Source organism: Notolepis coatsorum, assembly GCF_963971535.1.
Source record: "Notolepis coatsorum genome assembly, chromosome: 17".
NCBI classification, from domain to species: Eukaryota; Metazoa; Chordata; class Actinopteri; order Aulopiformes; family Paralepididae; genus Notolepis; species Notolepis coatsorum.
In genome coordinates, this window is record NC_140181.1 from 111046054 (window position 1) to 111071305 (window position 25252).

At 47.4% G+C, this 25252-nt stretch overlaps 1 protein-coding gene across 1 annotated transcript; it reads right to left on the reverse strand.

Annotated features, from left to right (window-relative positions):
- Positions 1-476: 476 nt before the first annotated feature.
- Positions 477-23619, reverse strand: LOC311244225 (uncharacterized protein; the record flags this gene model as incomplete). Its single annotated transcript, XM_084333631.1, has 10 exons — positions 477-9628; positions 9845-10040; positions 10153-10242; positions 10374-10527; positions 11705-12332; positions 12882-13023; positions 15837-16112; positions 18678-18797; positions 20974-21133; positions 22712-23619. The coding sequence occupies 10 exons, from the start codon at positions 23617-23619 to the stop codon at positions 1005-1007; spliced, it is 11298 nt and encodes a 3765-aa protein (XP_084189757.1). The 3' UTR covers positions 477-1004.
- Positions 23620-25252: the final 1633 nt, after the last annotated feature.

A 25252-nucleotide genomic window follows, 5' to 3' on the forward strand; every position in this document is an offset into this window, starting at 1 on the left:
ACATTCACCATCAATGGAGCAGCTTGAAGAGTTGACTCCATGTGATATTCAAGTGAATCTTAGCCATCTTTGGGAAAGTGACTCAACATAATTACATGAATAATTCAAGGCAGGGCTGCGAAAATGTCATGTTCTTAGGTTTGATGGTAGCTTTCCAGTAAAAATTACAATGTGATAGGACATAATTAATTGTATGTTTATTATCTTGTAATTCAATGGTCATGGTACTATTTAATTAATGGCCTATTTCTTTTTAATACTGCTTCAATGAACACCTATTTGATTAATCCATATCTTTACATGGATCCATGACGGTACACTTCCCAGCCCTATGTTAAGGCTGTATTTTCCATTCAAGTAAAACGTTTTTGCACTTCTCACTACAACTGGCAGTAGGCTTAGTCATTAAGTGACTTGTCTTAAATGGAAAACTATAATATCATATCTTGTGCTAGTAACCCCAAATTACAAGAGAGTATCTTTGTCATCTTTTATTGACTTCTCAAATTATAAGATTCAAAAACAAACTATCATTGGTAGATTGAACATGATGTCAGCCAAATAAGGGCTACTGTACAGACAAGACTATGGCTATGCTTAGAAAACAGAATACAAAATCTATTAACATTTACTATACTGTACAAAGTAATATTTTCTAACTTGAAGTAGATACTGATTAAAATGTACAACAGGCAAGTTAACTGGTAAAGAGTAGCGTTGAATGAAAGTTGCCATTCAGTCATAATAGAATGACAATGAGAAAACAAGAAAGTGAGTCTTCCTTATATTGTGAAACTAAGCAATACAAGAACTGACGTGACTTCATGAACATTTCCAAATCATCAAGACAAAGTCTGATCTTTCACATGGCTTTGCCCGAATATCTCATAATGACATTTCAATTCAAGATTTTTTACACTATATTCACACAAAATACATCATTCAATGCATGTAATGCTCACAAAAAAGGCAACAATGTCAATGTTTCTCCTTGATGTCCTCAGTCAAGTAGACGCCTTATTGTCCTGAGGAGTATCTGGGTTGGCATTAGGCTGTTTCTCCTTTGACTCTGCATCTCTCATTTTAATATTTCCACCATCGCTATCCACTGATTGCTTACACACACCCTGGTCTCTGGGTTTATTGATTTCATTATCTTCTTTATCTGTTTCTCTAGGACCTTCTTTACTCAAACCTGCAACACAGCTTAAAAGTTTGTCCTGTTCTTGTTTGCCCACTTCCTTATCAAGCTCTTTTTCCTGACTCACTGGTCTACCTGGTATTCTACTTTTGCTGAAGGCATCAGGGTTGTTGATCATACGATTTGGCAAGCGAATGAGAGTGGGAGTGGGGAGTAAAGCTAATTTATGTCTCAGTGGTCTTACTGGTTGACTGTGTGGGCTGTCAAAACGAAAACGTGGTTGACCTCCATTGTCTGGAGCTGGAGCAATGGGTCTGTTGAGCTGTGAGGAATGAGGACTACTAGGGCCCTGGAATCTGGGAGCATGTGGTCCCTTTTGAGTCTCTGAATTGCCTTGATTGTGCAAGAGCATCCTTGGACGATTGAAATGGAGTGATGTCACGTCTGGTTCCCTCGTATCTGGGCCTCTCTTTTCATCTCCACTAGATTGAATCCTGATAGCTGGTTCTCTCCCATCAGGTCCTGGGCCTCTTGCACCAAGCCGTCGCATTTCTTCACAGAATTTTGGACGAGGTCCACTTTTGAGCCCCATGTCCATCAGATCTGGACCTCTCCTATCAATCTCTGGGCCCTCTCTGTTTGGACCCCGCCTTTCAGACCCAGGTCCTTCCATGTTTAAACCTTGCATTTCTGTTCCTGGCCCCCGAAAGTCTGGCCCTCTCCATTCATGCTCCATTTGTGAACCTCTCCTCTCTTTCCCAAAATCTTGACCAGGTCCTCCTCTGGCTGGCCCTGAGCCTTCAATGTCTGGCCCTCGTCTGTCAGATCCTGCCCCCCTGAAGTCTGGACCTGTCCTCTCAGGCCCTGGTCCCCTACCATCTGGTCTACTCCATTCACCTCTAACAGGACCTCTTCTATCAGGCCCTTGGCCTTCCATATTTGGATTTCTGATTTCAGGGCCTGGGGCACTGTAGTCTGGACCGCCAGGACCTCTCCCATCAGGACCTGGGCTTTCCACGTCTAAACCTCTGAAATCTGGACCTCTCCTGTCAGATCCTTCCATGTTAGGACCTCTCCTATTGGGCCTGTGGCCTCTCCATGCATCCTGAATGCCTGGCCCTGATCCCCTTCTGTCAGATGCTGGTCCATCAGTGTTTGGACCTTCCAATTCCCCCCTGAAATTTGGCCCAGAACCTCTATTATCTGGGCCTGGGTTCTCTATGTCAGACCCCTGCCAATCATCCCCCATAACTGGACCTCTCCTATCTGGTCCTTCCATGTTTGGACCTCCCCTGTTCGGACCTGGCCCCCGGAAGTCTGGCTGCCTCAATTCATTAGCCATATCTGGCCCTGTTCCTCTCATTTCTTGACCTCTTTCCCTCATGAAATCTGGTCCAGGCTCCTGTCTGTCTGGCTCAGCCCCCCCTCTGTCAGGCCATCTACATTCATTTCCTAGACCTCTCCTGCCAGGCCCTTGGCATTCTATATTTTTACCTTCCCGGACAAATCCTGGCCCATTCCATTCATCTCCTGGACCTCTTCTTTCAGGTTCTAGACCATCCATATCTGGGCCTTTTCTATTAGACCAAGGTCCTTCCATATTTGGACCTCTCCTATCAGGTCCTGGGCCCCTGAAGTCTGGCCCTTTCCATTCACCTCCCATATTTGGGCTGGTCATATCTGGACCTGACCCTCTCATATCTGGTCCTGATCCTCTCACAACTGAACCTCTTCCACCAGGCCCTGGCCCCCTGAAAGAGGGACCTCTTCTGCCAGGCCCAGGGCCTCTAAAGTCTGACCCTCCCCAATCATCTCCTGGGCCTCTTCTATCAAGACCGGGAACTTCTGTATTTGGACCTCTCCTGGCAGCTGGGCCCCTGAATTCTGGACCACCTGGACCACTCATATCAGGCCCTGGACCCTCCAGATCTGTACCTTTCCCGTCAGGCCCTGACCCCTCCACATCTGGGCCTGTCCTCTCAGGCCCTGGACCCCTGAAATCTGGCCCTCCTGGGCCTCTCCTATCAGGCCATGGGCCTTCTATATCTGGACCTCTCCTTTCGGGCCCTGGACCCCTGAAGTCTGGACCTCTCCTATCAGGCCCTGGTCCCTCCAAATCTGAACCTCTCCTCTCTGGCCCTGGACCCCTGAAGTCTAGATGTCTTGGGCCTCTCCTACCATGCCCTGGACCCTCAACAGCTGGCCCTGGACCCCTCCTACCAGGCCCTAGATCATCCATATCTGGACCTCTCCTCTCTGACCCTAGACCCCTGAAGCCTGGCTCTACTGGACCTCTCCCATCAGGTCCTGGACCCTCCATATCTGGATGTCTCCTTTCTAGTCCTGGACCCCTGAAGTCTGGACCTCTCCGATGAGGCCCTGGACCCTCCATATCTAAACCTCTTCTATCGGGCCCTGGACCCCTTACGTCTGGACCTCTCCTACCAGGCCCTGGACCCTCCGTATCTGGACTGCTCCTCTCGAGCCCTGGACCTCTGAAGTCTGGCTCTCCTGGACCTCTCCCATCAGGCCCTGGGCCGTCCATATCTGGATCTCTCCTTTCTAGCCCTGGACCCCTGAAGTCTGGACCTCTCCTATGAGGCCCTGGGCCTTCCATATCTGAACCTCTTCTAATGGGCCCTGGACCTTTGAAGTCTGGACATCTCCTACCAGGCCCTGGTTCCTCCATATCTGTACCTCTCCTCTCAGGCCCCCTTAAGTCTGGCTCTCCTGGACCTTTCCCATCAGGCCCTGGGCTCTCCATATCTGGACCTCTCCTTGCTAGCCCCGGACTTCTTGAGTCTAGACCTCCTGGACCTCTCCTATGAGGCCCTGGGCCTTCCATACCTGGACCTCTCCTTTCCGGTCCTGGACCCCTAAAGTCAGGACGTCTACTACCAGACCCCGGGCCTTCCACATCTGGTCCTCTCCTTTCAGACCCAGGTCCCCTGAAGTCTAGACCTCCTGGGCCTATCCAACCATGTGCTGGACCCTCCATATCTGAACCTCTCCTCTCGGGCCCTGGACTCCTGAAGTCTCCTGGACCCCCTCTTTCAGGTCCTGAACCCTCCACATCTGGACCTGTCCTCTCGGACCCTGGACCCCTGAAGTCTGGACCTCTCATACCAGGCCCTGAACCCTCCACATCTGCACTTGTCCTGTCAGGCCCTGGAGCCTTAAAGTCTGGACCTCCTGGACCTTTCCTACCGGGCCCTGGGCCCTCCACATCTGAACCTCTCCTTTGTGGGACTGGACCTCTCCTGTTGGGTCCACTGCCTTCCATGAAAGGACCTCGTCCACCAGGACCTCGGTCTCTCCATTCATCTTGTGTGCCAGGCCCTGATCTCCTGTCTCGTGTTCTCCATTCTTCTCTCAAACCTGAGCCTGGACCACTCCAATCTGACTCCCTCATATGTGGAACAGGACCTCTAGCATCTCGACCCCTTTCAACTCTTGTATCTGGAGCCCTAGGATCTGGCTCCCTCCATTCTTCCTCCCCATCTGGGTTACAAACATTTGGTCTTGTACCTCTCTGATCTGGAGTCATCATGTCTGAAATGGGACCACTGAATTCTTGGCCTCTTTGCTCATTTCTCATGTCTGGCCGTGGATCCCTTATATTTGACCCATGCAACTCTGGCTCTCCCACAACTGGACCTGGGCCTCCAATGTCTTTCTCTGGTCCTCTTGTGTGTGGCCCTCTTCTTTCACCCCTGGTGTCTGGGTTGCTAATATCACCTGTATCTTGACCAGGCCCCCTATAACCTGGACCACTCATACCTCTTATGTGTGACCCTGGTTCCCTTGGGTTTGGTCCAAGCCTCCTTGTGTCTTGTCCTGAACCCCACATATCAGGACAAGCCTTTTCATCCCTTATGTTTGGCCCTGTATTTGTCATGCCTGGACCTCTCTGTGCACCCAGCCTTTCATCTGCCACATCTGGATTTGGAATATCTTGGAACAGCCCATCTCCCCTTAGAACCCTTCCTTCCTGCCCTGGAATTGCACCTGGCTCTAGACAACTATCTTGGCCTGGCTTCCTATCAAAAGCTGCAGCCCTACCATGTCCAGATTCCCTCCTGCCTGAGTCTGCATCCCTGATATCTGGCCTGGAACCCCTTCTTCCTGAGCGCAGACCCCTTTCTTCTAAGAATGGAACCCTATCATGCCTTGATTCCCTCCAGTCTGGCATGTGGCCCCTCACAGCTGGACCCTGAAAATCTGGACTTTGACCTGAAATAAAACATGATTCTGGACCTCTTGCTTCTGAACCTCTCCTGTCTGGCACTATGCCCCTAATATCTGGACTCTGGCCTCTCAAATCCGGACCCCTACTTGATGGACTTTCACCTCTTAGACCTGGACTATTCATATCTGGCTCTGGAACCCTCATACCTAGTCCCCGCCTTTCTGGACCTGGACCTCTGATGTTTGGACTTTGATCCCTCACATTTGAACCTTGAGCCATCATAGCTGGTCCTGGCCTCCCAATATCAGGACTTTCCCCTCTTAGACCAGGACCTCGACTTCCAATATGTGGCCCCAGACCTCTTTCTAAGCTGTGATCTCTCATGCCTCGACCTCTACCTGGCATACCTCGACCACGGCCTATCATGTCTGACCCTGGATCTCCACTCATACCAGAACTTATTTCATCCGTCATATTTGACACACAATTTACTGTCCTGTCTGGTTCTGGAGCCTGAATTTCTGTCCTTGGACCCTTCCTTTCATCCATAATGCTTGGCCCCTGACGTGATATTTCTGTCCCTGGTCCCCTCATGTCTGGCCTTGAGCCCATTAGACCGGACTGTGGACCACTTATATCTAGACCTCTCCTTTCATCCATAACAGCCAGCAGTCTCCTATCTGGACCTACACTTCTCATGTCTGGATTTGGATGTTGCATATCTGGTTCTTCACCTCTCAGGTCTGGGCCCCTCATGTTTGGACCTATATTATCTAGCATGCCTGCACTAGGGTCTCTGGTGTTTGGACCTTGTATCTCCGAATTGTTTATGCCTGGGCCTCTCCGCTCATTCTGTAGATCTGAACCTGTCATTTGTGAATGAATACTGGATGGTGTTGGCACCCTAATGAATTGTCCTTGTCTTCTCATCTCTGGTCCTTGATGCCTCATACTTAGACCTGGGCCTCTTGTGTCTGGGTTTACACCCTGCATACCTGGGCCTCTCATATCTGGTTCTGGACCCCTCATCCTTGGACCTCGCATATGTCCTCCTAGATCGATCCTATCTGGACTTGGATCTTGAATGCCTGAGCCTCTCACATTTGGTTCTACGCCCATCATATCTGGTTGTGGACACATCATAGCCAGACCAATCATAGCCAGACCCATGTTGTCCAGTCCTGGGCCTATCATATCTGGTCTTCGACCCCTCATCATTGGGCCTCTAATATCTGGTCCTGGACCCCCTCTGGCTGTCCTTATACCTTGCATTCCTGGTCTTGGACCCCTCATACCTGGGCATGGACCCCTCATATTATCAAGTCCAGCAAATCTCATCAGTGAACCTGCTATTGTGTCAGGTCCTGGAAATCTCATCAATAGGCCTGTTATGTCAGGTCCTGGAAATCTAAACACTGGGCCGGTTATGTCAGGTCCTGGACCCCTCAACGTTGGGCCCGTTATGTTAGGTCCTGGACCCCTCATCGCAGGGCCTGTTATGTCAGGTCCTCTTATATCTGGTCCTGGGCCCCTCACTCCTGGGTTGCTTTGCTTTGGGGCTCTCCAATCTGGGTTATGATCTTGCAGTCCTGATGATATAGTGTCTGGTCTAGGACTCGTCATCACTGTGCCTTGGCCCCTTTGACCTGAGCCTCTGTTATCTGGACCTCTTGTATCTGGACTTGAATTTCTTATACCTTGGCCTGGCATTTCTGAATGTCTTAAGCCTGGACCTTTCTTTTCCATCTGTGTGTCTGACCCTCTCATACTCTGACCTCTGAAACATGAGCCACTTACATCTGGACTTCTAATATCAGGACTTATGAAACTTGGACATGGACCTTTAAAGTTAGCCCTCATTGCTTGACCTCCTAGAGGGTTAATTTCACCACCTGAGTCAAGCTCTTTGGCATCATCTACCTTATCCGAGTCCATTTTCTCTCTGGTGTTGGGCTTCACAGACTGCGGTTCAGGATCAGGACTCTGAGGGGAATCTCGACTGGGTGGATCAAGTTCTCTCAGGGGAATTGTGGTTACAATTTTGCTGTTAAGCATTAGTTCCTGAGAGGGCCCACTAAGCAGTGGAGGGGGACCACTACCCGTGTCATGATGTCCACCGATTAACACCTTTTGCGATGGTTCTTCAGCCTCAAACTTCACAGGGAGGAGATGATAATGTGTTACTGGAGAACCTGAGACCTTGTCGAGGCTCTTCTGTTGTGGCTCTACAGACTCGAAACGAATACGCTTTGATGGTGGTTCCTCAGATTCAATCTTTATATTAACAGAGGTCTGTAATGAGGCGTTACTCTCAGTAAGCTGTCCTAAGGTAGGGTCTGATGGTGTATTTTCAACAGCACTTGGGTCTCTTGATTCCTCAAGAACATGAGGGGAAGGTCTCATTCGGCGCCTTGGTGAATAGGAAGATCCTCTTTTTTTAGGGGATGGAGATCTTTTACGTCTGGATGCATGGTCTCTGTGATGGGGATGGTGTCCTTGACTTTGATGCTCAGATTGATCTCTAGGTCTGTGCCTTGACCTGTCCCTTTCACCTCGTCTGTGCCTGTCCCTGTCCCTGTCCTTTCGCCTCCGGGACCGTGAACTTGAACGCCCTTGAGACCTTCTTAGAGGACTTTCATGGTTGTCCCTGTCTCTGCGACTTCGCCTCTTAGGTGACTGCCTGTGTCTCTTGTCATATGAACTAGAAGGAGTACCCTTATGGGATGTACCACGACCTGTCTTAGATAGAGACAATTCCCGAGCTTTTGCACTGCCACCTTGAAATACCTCATCTTGCATCTCATCAAAAAGAGATTCATCCTCTGGATCATAAGCTACATCCGAGTCTTCGATCTCTCCAGCTGAGAAAATCTTTTCAGTTTCCTGAACACTTTCCTGTGTTTCAACATTCTCCTGGTCAATGGAGGTATTGTCATTTTTCAGTTCAGGGATAGTACTAGTCTCCTCTAATTTAACAGTTTGTGAGTCCACACTTCCATTGTTCACATCCTGTGTAATGTCCCTCTTCTTGTCCGTTGCCTCTGGAGGCTTCGACTCCGATTGCTCTACAGCAGACTGGTCACTCTGCTGAGATGCCGGTTGAGGTTGAGATTTAGCTGGGGGAGACATCAATGCATCAGAAACGGAAAAGCGAGCCATGAACATGCCCACAGTTTCTCTCTGCTGACGTAGTGCCTCTTCTTGTTCCTTCAACTGACGTTTCTGCTCTTCAATCTGCCTATTTAGGTCCTCAAGCATTCGCTGTTGTTCAGAAAGTGTTGCGGCTGAGACAGCCACAATACCAGATGGGAGGTTCTGAGGGATTGGTACTGGGGTGGTAGCTTGAGCTGGGGCTGAAGAGAAAACTGTTGTTGGAACATGGGTGGGAGCTGAGGCTGGGGGTGGTGTGGTAACTACTGGGTTTGTAGTGGTAACTACTGGGTTTGTTGTGGTAACTACTGGGTTTGTTGTGGTAACTGAGGTTTGGGTTGGAGCAGGAGTTTTTGCAATTACATAATTTTGCATATCTTCAAACAAAGTTTCATCCTCAGGATCATAAGCCACATCATCCTCCACAGAGGCTGAGGGTGCTGGGGCATTTGCCTGAATCTTTTCCAAACTAATCGGAGCAACCATTACATATCCCATTGCTGGATCATATTCCTCCTCTGGGTCATATGGTCGGTCATATTCATTTTCCTCCTCCTCTATCTTTTTTACTTTGGATTTCTGTCCATACTGTTGAACTATTGGATCCACCATTGAGTGAGGTGGCTGTGGGGGCATCGGTAGCTTTACAGCAGCTACTGGGGTTTTTGGAGCACTGCTCTCAGCGAGGATGTCAGAGTCTGTTAGCTTGTTCTTGAACAAAGTCTTCAGGATAGTCTGAAGGGGAGTATTGCTACTGGATGTAGAGGTGGGATTCTGGTCAGACAGGGTATTTGAGGTGGAGGAGGTGGATCGGGTAGCAGGGGCTGAGGTAGAGACAGAGGGGGTTGCTCTGATGGAAGTCAAAAGAGATGGTATGGTAATTGAGCCAGAGGAAGATGAGTCTGATCCAGTGGAACGAGGGGAGCCCGGAGGGGTGGTGCTGATGGGGGTCTCTGGGTCATAGGGTTGAAATATCTCCAGTTTGTCTGACCCATAGAGCACAGGGGGTTTTGGGATCCACATGGGGTCTTTGGACATGTGGACTCTAGGTCTCTTTTCTTCAACCTCTTGCTGCATGCTTCCTGGACGTTTTGGTCTCTGGACAATTGCAAGGCCCAGCAGGATGTTGGGGCGATTCTTCTCAAGCCCTATGAAATACAGAATAAAACCATTTATTTAGAATGAATACAGAGAGGGCAGGTTCTGTTATAATGCTAGCTGTTTCATAACTGTTGTGTGTTGCTATAAATAGCAATATGTTCTACATTGACTTGCCTGGATAGAAAAACAAAAACAAATATATAAATAAGTATTGTAACTCAACTAAATGGCCCGAACATTAACAAGTGGAAGCCTGTTCACACCTGGTCCCTCGAAGGGCAGCAGTCTGGATGAGATGGCCTCCTTGGCACCGAGAGGAACCAGGTATATGTCCTTGATGCTGCGGCTGTTATTGGCCACCACACCGAAACGTCCTCTGCTGCTGAAGTAGGAGAACAGGGACACGTAGGCCACCTCTTCCTCCTCCGTCGCAGGGTGGAAGCGGATCACACAGAGCTCCTGTAGACCAAGGTGAAGAGGGGAAACATGCTTAGAAAAGAAAAACATTCTAGAATAACGTTAATGTTTTTCTTTACAGAGACAAATGGCAGAATACGCTGGTGAGGCTTGCCTTAGTAACAGAAGTCTTGAGTCTTGCAACATACTCCCACACAGTTTGCGGCTTGATTCGTCCAGCAATCTGGATGGTATCCGGTAGATCCTACTCAAAAGAACAAATATATTTAAGATACACTGATCATTTGTGTTTAACCACTAAGTGTACACCATAATTAACGGCACTTGTTTAGCTAGAATTGTGAGACAAACTTGATATTCCTAAATATGCATTACCGTTTCAAGGTTTACTGAAGATCCTGAAATCACATATCCCTTAGTGGCAAACTTGGCTACGCTGACCATGTTTAGGAAGCCTTTCCACGTCACTTCCTGCTTGGCCAAGAACTGGGCCGTCTCCCCATCAGCAGGGACATGGGTGTTCGCAGCCCTGCAATACAGAACACAACACCGGAGCAACAGTTAGACACTATCCATACTAATAGATTAATAATAATAATAACTTTGTTTTATATAGCGCCTTTCATGAAACCCAAGGCCACTTTACATAGGGCAATAACAGACAAAGAGACAAACATGGCAGACAGACACACAACATTAAATATAAGAAGCTAGGGGTCAAAGGCCATGTTAAAGAGAGAGTTTTGAGGAGTTTCTTGAAGCTGTCCAGAGTTGGGACATTGTGGAGTTCTGCAGGGAGGGAGTTCCAGAGGGTGGGAGCTGCCAGGCTGAAAGCTCTGTCCCCAAAGGTCCGCTGTCTGCTTCAGGGGATGGAGAGCTGACCAGTGTCTGAGGATCGCAGGGACCGTGACTGAGTGTGGGGGTGGAGGAGGTCAGTGAGGCACTGAGGTGCCAGAGCGTGGAGGGATTTGTAGGTGATGCGGGATTGGATTATATTATATTCAAATGTATTGTCATCATACAGCACAAGTACGGTACAAATAAGTTTGGCATCCAACCAGAGTGAAAATGTAAGAGTAAAGTGCAATAGTAATATACAATGTACAGGTGATTAACTGGGTGCAAAATATACAAATTAGTACTACTGAGCGTAGTGCTAATCAGATGTATGTACAGAGTTGTAGTATTAATATGTACAGTGATACAGGTATAAAGACAGTATGGTAGTAGTGATAGGATCCCAGGGAGAATAGTCTTTCACCCACTGGTGTAGACTAATGGGGACCCATAAATAAACAAATAAAGAAATACTGGCCAGCTGCGTAACTAATAAGAGTAGGATATGTACGGATATAGATATAGTATCTACAGATATGTAAAATGATTATGTGCAGGTAAGTACAGACCGGTGTATATATATATATCAGTATATGCAGTGAGAATAAATATACAGTATATACAGCATTATTGTACATGCTATCATACAGAGTTATATGTGTTATATGCAGTTGTATAAGTAAGTATATAGAGACGTTATATGCAGGTATATTCAGACAGATATGGATATATATATATGTGGAAACTATAAAAATATAAATGTAAATACCTTGATTTGCAAAGCATTTTTAAATTACACAAAACATAAAACATTTTAAGAAACAATACTATTACTTGAAATCCTCTTTTGGATTTGTCTTTTTAAATACCTTGAGGATGCACCGTAGAGTCGAGGATCTGTCGACGAGGATGGCTTCATCAAGATAGATTTAGGCAGCGTTGGTGGTGGTGGCAGTGAGGGAGGTGGTTGCAAGGGCAGGGTGGACTTGGTCTGTTTGATAGGTGCATAAGGAACCGGAGGGTTCTGGGCTCTGGGACGAGGCGGGCCACTAGACGGAGCTGAGCACCTGTTAGCCGCAGTGCGTGGATCACGCCGCGTGATGGTGACCATGGAGGCGGCAGGGATCACCACCGGGGTGTAGGACCTGCTGGTGTCTGGGGTGGGGGACGCAGGGGACTCCCTGACCGGAGAGGCAGGGGATTCTAAAACAGGGGAGGCTGGAGAGTCCATGACGGGGGACGCAGGGGATTCTGTAACGGGCGACGCCGGAGTATCGATGACGAGGCGAGGTGAGGATTCCATCAGGAGGGAGGTGGGAGAGTCCATGTCGGGGGAGTCGGGGGGAGCCTGGAGGGGGGAGTCGTCTCCCGCGGAGCCTTTCCACGAGCGCTCCGAGGGGCTGCTGTACCAGGAGAGGCCGTACTCAGGCTTGTCTCCGGACTCACACACCTTGGGCTTCTTATGCACGGGCTCTTCTTCATCTGCTGGAATCTGACCTAGGGGCAGGAATATAAAATGGTTGTTGCTGGGATTTTCTTCTTCTAATTATTATTATTATTATTATTATTTATTTGTTTATTAATTTATGTTTGTTTGTTTGTTACTAAACCAGGTCTCTTTTTTGGAGAGTGACCTGGTCAAGAAGGCAGCAGCACACAGCTCACATTAAGTTTCACACAAGACAGACATCAAAAGAGTGTGCAAAAAAACAACCTAACTTAAACAGTAATAGTATAAAACTAACTTATATGAATAATAATTACAAACAGCACAATAGTACAGTCGGTGGTGTGATGAATGATGATGTTTATATTCACCTGTACAGTAGGTGGTGTGATGAATGATGATGTTTATATTCACCTGTACAGTAGGTGGTGTGATGAATGATGATGTTTATATTCACCTGTACAGTAGGTGGTGTGATGAATGATGATGTTTATATTCACCTGTACAGTAGGTGGTGTGATGAATGATGATGTTTATATTCACCTGTACAGTAGGTGGTGTGATGAATGATGATGTTTAATCTCCATGTATTTATTTACCTGTACAGATCTTGCATTTGAGGTCAAAGAGGTGGGTCTTGTGCTCCGCCGTAGTGTCCTTCAGCATGCAGCTGAGGAGGTCTGGTGCCGGGCCGCTCCGGGACCACGAGCCGGGCCGGGGCTTCAGCGCCGGAGGACCTCTCTGAGGGGGAGGAGAGAGAGAGAGAGAGAGAGAGAGAGAGAGAGAGAGAGAGAGAGAGAGAGAGAGAGACACACACACACACACACATACAAAACTTAGTGTGGATTTGCAAAAGATGGAAGATATGCCAGAGTATCTGCTGTATTGCACAGATATTGTCCAATATGACCTGCTAATAGTAACGGAACGTAGACCAATCGCAGTCACTCTTATTGTCTGGGACCAAATACGGCCACGCCCCATTCCCAGTAAAAAGTGGGAATCTCTAGACTGTGTTTTGGGCGACTCTGTATACGGAAGTAGCTCTCAAGGTGACGATACACAACACTCTCTGTTGTCAGTAGATGGCAGCATTGGTTTAAAATTAAAAGGTGAACATGTTGAAAACTACAACAATACATTTCCCAAGACCTTTAGCACAGGTCACAGGTCACTGGGACGCGTCTATTCTTTGACGCAATCTGAACAGCGGTAAACTATTAATGCGACCTCAGTACAGGTAAACTAATTATCTTAACAAAAGTGCATCATTAGCATAATGTTTGTTGTCTAAAGGGAAACAAAATGGTACAATTTAAGATTTTAAATGTTATCCACATATATAGGACAAATAAAACATCGTTAATTTGTAAGAAACCTCAATGAAAACGGCGCAGGGTAAGTTATATTCGCTATTGTTATGAAAATGTGATAGAATCCTATAAAAATGTGGACACACTTGGTCACCGTGACGTTAATGACAGAGACAAGGGAGCAATAAACAAATTACAAATGACCTCATACTGGATATGAGCAGCACATGGATCTCTACTCTACCCGCTCTACTTCAGCCTGTTCCGAGTGCTTCTCCAGCCCCCCCCCCCCCCTGCGCTGTCCTTGATGTGGCTAACAGCGCCGACTGCAGCGGCTATTCATCCTCAAGCCGGTTCTGACCGGTACCACAGGCGCAATGAATCCACCCTACGTCGCCCTCAAGTTGAGTTGACATCACGTGAAAGATAGGACTAGTTTTCATGATAATTATAACAGCATAAGTAAGATAAGAAATGGAGCACATGGCCGAGGACAGAGAGACAGATAGACGGATATTTTCTTTATTTTTCCTTAGACCTCTAAAGACTTTCAATTCATTTAATTCTGTATGAGAACCTTTGTTTATGTAAATAAACTATCCTTAAAGATACAATGTTTGATTTCGAATGCACAGGGAGAAGAGATAGGGTTTCAGCCAGTAAGCACGTGGGAGTGAGAATTCCACTGAACGATTGCCGCCATGAACCACAACAAACACAATGCAGAGGATCAATAAAACGGCGGTGATGAAGGCTGATAACACCGTAATCTAACATAATATGTCTCTTTGTACTTAGTTCTATTTATTACATACATTTTTAACATTTTCTTATATACCTTGATTCCATAGCTACTATGTATGCATATAATATATGCTTATTACAAGTATTTATTGCTCCTATGTTTGCCCATTGCGAACACGGGAGCTCTCTCACCCCTGTCTCCCTGGTCACGGTGGTGTGAGCCTCCCTGTGCCGTCCTTTATGTGGCTAACCGGTTCTGACCACCACAGCGTGATGGATCCACTCTACATCTCCCTCAGTTTTCCTATGCTTTCATTTGTTTGTTGTTGTCCATAGCTATTTATTTAAAAAAATATATATCTTATGTACCTTGGATACTATTGTTTCATTACATGTATATATATATATTCATACCAGTCATTCGCCTGTTCTATTCTCCATCCATCTATCATCCATAGCAACACTACATTATCACAGACATCCAGTTGGGGGATCCCCTTTGAACGGCCCATCTGAGGCCCCGTTTAGACGGAAACGCTAGCAGGTGAATCCGCAAAAATATTTTTTCAGATGTGCCTTTCGTTTATACGGAAACGGCGTTTTTACGGGGTGAAACCGTAAAAAAGTGAGACCACCTTCCAGGGTGGAATTCCTAGAAACGGTAAACCTTTGCGCTCTCGTCTAAACTGTAAAACCGCATAAAACGATGACGAAAGGGTCGTCAAAGGCTCTCGTCGCGCGTACTGCTTACATCACAGGCATGGGCCAGTAGCCTAGAAGCGTAAACAAAGCATGTCTGATTCTATCCATGGCGATCACCTGAAGGCTACATTGGCAGTACTTTTAAATACACAAGAATCTGTCCCGCGGCTATCGCAACTATTAGTGACTGGAGCCACTGTCTGTGAGTGACTCTGCTTTGGTCCAATCACATTCCCCACCCACACTCTGCGAATCAGAGGCAGAGTAGGGCGGGTCTTCACAGCACGTCATGTGACATATGCGCCAATCGTGTGACAGCGGGGCTCCGTTGTCTCGAGTTGTTACAGCGTCGTCTGCACGCAGAATTCCACCCCAAAACGCTCGTCTAAACGCAAAATTAAAAGTGAAACCGCAAGACGACTTTTGCGGTTTCTGTTCAGACTTCCATCCCAAAACGCTCGTCTAAACGTAGCCTGAGGTTTCTCTCCTCCACGCCGCCTGTGGTGCTTTTTCCCTTATTGCCAGGTTTTTAGTGAGTCGTTCCTTATCTTCATTGGGGAAAGTCTGGGAGTGCTGCATATTTGGATTTTATGGTGGTCCCATTGTTTTAGTATCTCTGAAGCAGCACATCGCTTGAAAGCTAAAATGGCAACCGTTTGATTGACTTGTACAAGAAGACTTGTACAGCCCATGGGGGCTATTCCATGTGACCTCGGGCTACAAATCCATTTTTATTTGATTTGATTTAGAACGACTGGATAATAATTAAATTCCATATTTAATGAAGATACACACCGTGTTTCGATCAGTCCTGGAGGGATTCAAACTCAAACTGGGCAGATCCACCTTCACCGCGTCAGGCTTCTGCAGTAAACATGGAGGCAGATCCACCTTCACCGCGTCAGGCTTCTGCAGTAAACATGGAGGCAGATCCACCTTCACCGCGTCAGGCTTCTGCAGCGAACACTGAGCTTTTCGATCGAACCTGGAGGCGTTCAAACTGGGCAGATCCACCTTCACCGCGTCAGGCTTCTGCAGCGAACACTGAGCTTTAGCGTCCGAGTCCTGAGCCTGGATTACATGGAGAACAACAAGAAGAAGTCTTTATTTGTCATGCAGATTTGTTAACACACACATGGGATGGGTGACACACACACACACACACACACACACATATGCACTGAGTCGCAGATGAAATGTTCTCTGCATTTCCCATCCTGTCATCCTTCCCCCCATGGGCTTCGGCGTAGGCTGTGCCCGGGGACCAATCCAAGTGCTCCTGTCCGTCATCGTCAGGGACGCGACAGCGTCAGCGATCTGTTGTGCATGTTTTTCCATTGGGTTTCTCTTATCGGGAGGGGAAACCTTTGTGAGCACGGGGAGACAGAACATGCAAACTCCACACAGAAAGGCCCGGGAGATACCCCATCTGGGTAACTGGCAACCTGGTCCCCAAGCGGGAATCAAAACCACGACCTTCTAGCTGTGAGGCGACAGTGTTAACCACTACACCACCGTGCCGCAAAGACAAAGGACAAAGACCTCTTGGTATGAACAGGTGTTAAGGTTCCGACGGCCCGCCCTTGGCCGCGATGGACACGTCACATTTACCGTCGCCTGTCAGCGTCCCATTGTTTTAGTATCTCTGAAGCAGCACATCGCTTGAAAGCTAAAATGGCAACCGTTTGATTGACACCACGCTTGACCTATTACGTGCTTCCAATCTCGGGTTATAAGACGAAACAGCCAACGAGTGACAGTTTAGAAAAAGTCTTTCAAAAGAGACTAGACTTATGCATGTGCTACAAATGTTCAAGAATAGCTTTCAATTGGTGCGGCTGGGTGGCGCAGCGGTCTAAGCGCTCGTCACCAACGTGTGAGACACCGGTATCGAATCCGGCTGTCAGCGTTGCCTCCGGCTTGGGCCGGCCGTCATACTGACTCAATTGGCAGAGTCAGCGGGAGGGGAGTCGATGGGTGGTAATCTGGTCGTTGTAAACAGCGACTCCTACAGGTCGGTCAGGGCGCCTGCACAGCAAAGACAGGAGATGCCGAGGGTAGTGTGAGCCTCCCACACGTTACACCTCGCCAATGAGAGTCCGCGCTGGCAGGTGAAAAGAAGTGGCTGGCTGACTCTGCATGTATCGGAGGGGACATGCGATAGATTCTTCAACCCTCCCTATGACCGACCAGTGGGGGGCACATGCGAGCAACGATCAACACAGGGGAGGGGGGAATTGGCGCGACTAAATTGGGATGGGAGAAAAACTGAAAAAGAAAGAGAAAAAGTGGATATAAAAAAAAATAATAGCTTTCAATTTACTTTGGGTACGCATTCGATAGGCATTTTATGCAAGATTGTTAAGAGGTTAAATGACAATCACGGCCAATGAGCTGTATTGGTGGCATTTGCACCATATAGACCACCGCAACACTTCCTGTATTTTCAGCTCATGGGAGAGCGCGGGGGATAAAATTAATGGATGTTGATGAGAGCCTTGACGTAAGTGGTTGTAGCTACGGCTGTGGGGGTTCTGGAGACATGATCCAATAGACTTTTTTATACACCCGAGTCTCATGAACACGGAGAGAGACCAAGCCCAAGTCACTTTTCCACACCTACTCCCCAACCGGCTCATGCAGATTGCCCAGGGAGTGTGTCTGGACAATCCCTGGGCAATCTGCGCATGCAGAGTTTCAGGATCAAGAATCTCTCGTCAACATTCATTCATTTTATCCCCCGCGCTCTCCCATGAGCTCCATGTAACGCGGAAGTGCAGTGGTCTATTGGTATGAAATGCGTCACACGTCATGAGGACACCATCGATAGAATCCTTGTTTTTCAATGTGTATATAATGTAAATATCTGTAGATGACCGCATCTACTCATAGATCTCAGAGGAGGAGGACAACAGAGAGAGCGTGTGTGTTAGCAGCAGACTAAATGCAGCGAGAGAGGATTTGGGCTGTGCCCCAAGGCCGGCAAGCAACAGCTGACAGCCACAGCGTTTTGTTATGGGTAAGCGACTCCGGTAATATCAACATCACCGTTGCTATAGTGATTTGGGTCAAAAGTGCCGTTGCTATGGTATCGTGTCACTTAGTAACGAGGAAGAGGGGGCGGGGCCGCCGTTGCTAGGGGAGAGACGTTATGATGCGAGTTTCTTCCAGGATAAGTTAGATTAAGACACAAAGCGGATGCGAGCAGACTCGTTGACAGAGACTTTGAAAGGATCCCTCCTCCCCTCGCGGGGGGGGGGGGGGGGGGGGGAATGGAGTGCCACGACATCACTAGCTCCGGCTAACAGGGAAGGTTTTGGCTGACGAGGCCTCAAAACCATTGGACTAAAAGCAGAAGAGACGGTAGAATAATGAATTTAGTTTGTCTTCAACAACTGTTCAAGGACATTTCAGAATTGTTTCCATCTTGTACGGCGCTATGTTTATGAAAATAAACATCACGATCTAAAAGGGAGTAGATCACGTTGCCAGTGTCGAATAATTTATGAGACGGATTGCATGGACGGGTTGATACAGTGTGTGACAGCCAATGTGGAGGAAAGTCACGGAGCAGCAGGTGACGAGTTGATTAAATGATTAAAGGCTGAAAACACTGTAATGGTTCACCATGAATACCTTGGTGGGTTCCTCTGGGGCGCTGGGCTCCGGGGCCTTGGTGGACTGCATGTCCTTCTGACTCATCCTGGCCAGGCGGAAGGGACTGATCTCCCCGTGCACCACGCGGTACAACAAGCCCTGAGGAAGGTTAAAGAGTCATACAACGCCCTTGTGAGTTCAATTACAACCCGATGAAGGTAGATCCTGTAACACAACCTCAATTGGCTTTTTAACCCTTTTACTGCCACACGACAGCCGGTTAACCCTTTTCACTGTGACAATACAGAAGGTTAGCCCTTTGCTATCACACAACCGACGGCGATGCTCCATCATTAGCATCATTAGCTCCGCATCCGCGGAGCTAATGATGCTAATGATGGAGCATCGCCGTCGGTTGTGTGATAGCAAAGGGCTAACCTTCTGCCGTGTGGCAGTGAAAGGGTTAAGAATGACTCCGATATTGAGGTATAGATGGTTTCAAAGTGACAACAATAACTTTCTAAAAGGAACCATATTTATTAATGCAATAACAGGAAATACATGTGGGTCCTAATTAGGGCTGCACAATTTTGGGAAATAATCGAATTGCGATTTTTCTGACAGATATTGCGATTGCGATTAAATTTGCGATTATAATTATAATTTTTTTAAGCAGCCCCACGGAGGTTTATTGTAAAATGCGGCTTGCATCTGGCCTACGCACTGGGTCTGTTCGGGATGCGTGTATCACTTCCGCAACGGATTTGATTTCCGGGGTTGGCCTGATTGGCCGCAACGGCCACGTGACACACGCCGCGGCACCGCCCCGCGGCAGCGGCCGAGGCAGCAACGCCAGAGGCTGCTGTGTTTCACTGCCGCTTTCCCACTTCAACGCCGCAGCAGCATTGTCGCGCCTAGCACAGTCTCTAACAGTAACAGTAAGAAGCATTAATGTTGCTGAATTAAAGAATGAATAAGTTAAACGTGTCAATTCAGCAGTCAAAGTGTACTGTATAAATCTAACTTCATTAGATGGCCGACGTACGGCTCTCTTATCCATTAATGGATATATAATGGATATTTTATTTATCTGCCACCGTGGTGTAATGGTTAGTCCTCATACCTCTCACGTGGACGACCCGCGTTCGAATCCCCCCTTTAAATTTTTTTTTTTTTGCGATGTAAATGCTTCAATCTGGTGCACTTTGAGAGCTATATAAAGAATGACATCCTCAATGCATGTAGATTTATAATATTTTAACTTAAAACTAGGCTACTTTTGCGTATACAGTCATTAATATTATATTCCAAAAAAAATAATATTAGACTTTTGGGGACAGAGCCTTCAGCGTGGCGTCCCCTACCCTCTGGAACTCTCTCCCCCCCGAAATCCGCAACGCCCCAACCCTGGACACCTTCAAATCCGCTCTAAAAACACACCTCTTCACCAAGGCTTTCCCCATCAGTTAGTTTTAGATTAAATTAGGTCCATTATCCCCTACTTTCCCTCATCCCCTCTTCCCCCTCCCCCCCTACTTTCCTTGCCCTATTTTTTGTCCTGATTGTAAAGCGACCTTGGGAAAGGCGCTATATAAATTTGATTTATTATTATTATTATTATTAGACACGCGGGGTTTCGAACTCGGGTCGTCCGCTTGACAGGAATGAGCACTAACCATTACACCACTGTGCCAGACAAAATATATCCATTATATATCCATCAATGGACAAGAGACCCATGTTTCTAAACAAGACTACAAACATCACAAAACAAACTGGTCAGACTACTGTTACTGTTAGAGACTGTGCTAGACGGCATAAGCGATGTGAAAGGCGAAGTGAACTCCAGCGTCGCGCCACTGGTAACGCAGTGGGAAAAGTGATTAAACAGCTCTGCACTCAGAAGATGTGGCGCGACAATGCTGCTGCGGCGTTGAAGTGGGAAAGCGGCAGTGAAACACAGCAGCCTCTGGCGTTGCTGCCTCGGCCGCTGCCGCGGCGTGTGTCACGTGGCCGTCGCGGCCAATCAGGCCAACCCCGAAAATCAAATCCGTTGCGGAAGTGATACACGCGTTCGGGACACCGAGCCTGACATTTTTTCTTTTTACCTGGGAATCGATACTGGTACCCAACGGTACCTTTTTTCTGTACTTTACTCTCCCTCTCTGAAGTAAATTTTTTTTAGCGATTTGCTAATTGCGTCATTTCAAATCGCGAAATCGATTAATCGTTCAGCCCTCAACTGAACTCCAGTAAAACCACCTTGACTCAAAATGTAAAGAAGAGCAGAGGAACGCAATAGAACAGAAATTAGCTTTGTCAAGTGTGAACGAACCTTGTTTCTGGGGTCTTTGAGGTTGAACATTATAGTCCTGTACTTGTTCATGTATTTGCTGTCCGTGTTGCGAAATATGTCGAACATCTCCATCTCAATGTTTGTGACAAGCTTTCCAACGTCACTCTCGGACATCTCCAAATCCTCACAGTCACACACCCTTTGACAAAATAAAAAGTCAGTTAGTCAACTGTCACCGTTTTGATTCGGATGCACAGAAGTATAAACGCAGTGTTAAAAATACTATGGTGATATGGTCACTGGTATAGCTTTTTTAGAAGCAAAGGGGCTAGTTTAAATCAGGGATGAGCTGTGTGTGTGTGTGTGTGTGTGTGTGTGTGTGTGTGTGTGTGTGTGTGTGTGTGTGTGTGTGTGTGTGTGTGTGTGTGTGTGTGTGTGTTGTGTGTGTGTGTGTGTGTGTGTGTGTGTGTGTGTGTGTGTGTGTGTGTGTACAACAGAGACACACGTTTATACAGCTTGGTAACCATGAATGTATTTAAGGTTTTGTAGATGCAGTACTGAATTCTGCCATCCGGACACATGCAATTTGAAATATGATTCTAGAATATAGAATATCAGCCTATAAATTACCTTATTATAGCCAAGTCGCACATCTATAGATCGGGCCAAATCTACCCTTTCCAATGGCAGAGTTCAATCTGGATTTAGTATCACCAGGGGTGCAGCAAAAACCGTGAATGAAATCTACTGTAAGTACAGTTACTTGTTTATAATGTAAAACGCTGTTTTTTGCTAGACGTTCACAGAAAGGTAGAGAAACTAACTGCTTTCTAATTTATGCCAATAACGTTCAGGTTTGTGGGAGATAATCCTTAAAAATAAGAGAAATAAGAAAGTAAATCCAGGAGTCAGATGATTGACAGGGGCTGGCATGAGCTGGGTAGTGTAGTTTTTCGAAATTCGAAAGCCCATCAAAAGCCCTTGGGTCTCTTCCTTCAAAAGACTACACTCACTTTTGGCTGCGCCACTTCCTCCTGTCAATATGCGCCGGTTTCCGACTCCCTGCCCTGAGATTTCTATAAACTTATATTTCCCGGCGGTCAGGTGGCGTAGCAGAGATTGTGCTCGTCACCAATGTAAGAGGCTGCGGTCTCGACTCCCGGAGTCAGCATTGCTTGAGGCTTGGGCTGATCGTCATACTAACTCGTTTGGCTGGGTTAGGGGGAGGGGAAGTCATGGGTGGGAATCTGGCGTTGTGGACAGCGACGCCTACAGGTCAGGTCTGGGCGCTTGCTCAGCGGAGGCAGGACTTGAGGAAGGCAGCGTGACCTCCCACGCGTTACGCTTCACCAATGAGAGTCCTCGATGCCAGGTGAGAAGAGAGCCACTGGCTGTCGCCGCACGTGTCGGAGGAAGCGTGCGGATGACTTCAGGGTTCCCTTGTACCGAGGAGAACATGCGCACAACAACCAGGTAGAGGAGGGGGGGGGGGGGGGAATTGGCACAACGACTAAATTGGGACGGGGAGAAAAACAGAGAAAAATCTGAGAAAGAGAGGATAAAAAAATAAATAAAAAAATGTATTTCTGCTGTTCTGACAGGGTTAGGGTCTTTACTCTTGGCTACATTTGGAAAATAAACACAACATTCATTCATACAGTCTTTAGAAATGGATTTATGGAGGGGGCGGCCTGGGTAGCGCAGCGGACTAAGCGTCTGCCTACCACAGCAGACAGTGGGATCTTCAACATGTCCATTGAAAGACAACAAGGCTTACCTCTTGAAGAGGATGCTGATGAGGGAGCGCTGGATGCTCTGCCTGACCTGTGTGTTGGGCTGCGAGGGCCTGGAGGAGGGCGCGATGGGCGCTGGGGCCACGGGCAGGTTCCTGGGTTCACTCAGTGGGGGTGCGGGGGGGGCTGAGGGCGGGGGGGGGACCGACGAGGGGCTGGGGGGGGGCCTTGCGGGCTGCGGCTTCTTGGGAATGACGAAGGAGGTCTTGGTGATCCTGAGGGCCCCGGTCTCATGGTGTCGGGACGCGCTCGGGGCCTCTGGGGCGGGGGCCGCGCTGGGTTTGGGGGGAGGCGCGCTGGGTTTGGGGGGAGGCGCGCTGGGTTTCGGGGGAGGTGCGCTGGGTTTGGGGGGAGGCGCGCTGGGTTTCGGGGGAGGTGCGCTGGGTTTGGGGGGAGGCGCGCTGGGTTTCGGGGGAGGTGCGCTGGGTTTGGGGGGAGGCGCGCTGGGTTTGGGGGGAGGCGCGCTGGGTTTGGGGGGAGTGAGTGGTGGCGCTTTGGGGGGAGTGAGTGGTGGCGCTTTGGGGGGAGTGAGTGGTGGCGCTTTGGGGGGAGTGAGTGGTGGCGCTTTGGGGGGAGTGAGTGGTGGCGCTTTGGGGGGAGTGAGTGGTGGCGCTTTGGGGGCTGCGTCTGATGGCTGTTTCTTTGAGGCGCTGCCGCTGTTCAGTGGTTTCTTTGATCTCCCCAGAGCGCGAGGCGACCTGGCGACGGGCCGCAGAGAGGGACGGGCCTCAGGAGAGGGAGGAGCCTCAGAAGAGGGAGGAGCCTGCGGAGAGGGAGGAGCCTGATGAGAGGGAGGAGCCTCAGCAGACTCTGGAGGGCCTGGAGCGACCGCCTCAGCCTCCAGCTGCTCACCGTCCGGAGTGGCTGTTTGAAAAACACAACAGCAGCACATTTAGTCAGTTAGTGAAGTTAACTATAAACATTTAGTCAGTGCTGAACAAGTGTGATGTGTAGTGAAGTTAACTATAAACATTTAGTCAGTGCTGAACAAGTGTGATGTGTAGTGAAGTTAACTATAAACATTTAGTCAGTGCTGAACAAGTGTGATGTGTAGTGAAGTTAACTATAAACATTTAGTCAGTGCTGAACAAGTGTGGCGTGTAGTGAAGTTAACTATAAACATTTAGTCAGTGCTGAACAAGTGTGGCGTGTAGTGAAGTTAACTATAAACATTTAGTCAGTGCTGAACAAGTGTGGCGTGTAGTGAAGTTAACTATAAACATTTAGTCAGTGCTGAACAAGTGTGGCGTGTAGTGAAGTTAACTATAAACATTTAGTCAGTGCTGAACAAGTGTGGCGTGTAGTGAAGTTAACTATAAACATTTAGTCAGTGCTGAACAAGTGTGATGTGTAGTGAAGTTAACTATAAACATTTAGTCAGTGCTGAACAAGTGTGGCGTGTAGTGAAGTTAACTATAAACATTTAGTCAGTGCTGAACAAGTGTGGCGTGTAGTGAAGTTAACTATAAATGAAAGGGGCATTTCACATATAATTAGGGCTGATCCCTATTAATCGACTAATCGGTCGAAAGGAGCCGTAGTCGACTGGCCAACCTCTTAGTCGAATATAATATATATATAAAAAAAAAATTGTATCATTCTTTCCAATAGAAGAGGCCTAGAAGCGTGGCTAACGCTAATGGCACGCATACCAGAGGCTAACTGCCTACGAAAACAGGCAGAGGCACTGAAAGAGGATTTCACCCATCTAATGAACACACTAGAGTAGACAAATATCAAGATGTATCCATCAGTGGACCAATTGCATGCTTTTGCAGAGGACAAGAAGCCTTCAGTCGACTCCTTCAGACATTAAGCACCCCCCACAGCCCAAATGGAATGATAAAAAATTTAATTTTTTTTTTAAATATATATATTTTTTAAAATATTATACTTTTATTTTGTCGACCAATAGTCGACTAACGGCAAATTTTTACCATCCAAATCCTTAGTCGGGGACAGCCCTACATATAATACTGAACATCAGTGTTGTTGATTATCCAAGTAAAGATGTTGTAGATGATTACTAGTCTTTAGTTTACTAGATATTTAACTCTGCTTGTTTTGCTTAGCTTAGGGTTCGATTCCCGGACCCGTCCTTTGCCGAATGTCTCCCCCCGCTCTGTCTCCTGTTCTTCCTCTCTCTCTACCGGACTGCCCGGTAGTAAAAAATTTAAATAAAAAAATAATAAAAATACACTATTGGAATTACAAACTCATGATCATCAGACTGTTTTTCAATGCTGTATTTCTCGCATTTTTTATGTGAATGTTCATAATGATCTATGAAAATAAAGATGTCAGTGATGCAAGTTGTTGTGCTCTTGTGATTGGTCGAAGCTCTGCGAGGCTTATGGGTATTGTAGTAGATTTCATGGGAAAAAGTAAACATACGATACAGAACACATTTTCTCCAAAATGTAAACATTTACCATTATTGGTTGTATACTAAAATAATTAACCCTTCCGGTTTAGTGTTAGAATGGAGTAAGTCGCATGTGACACAGCTGCTCACCCGTTATTTT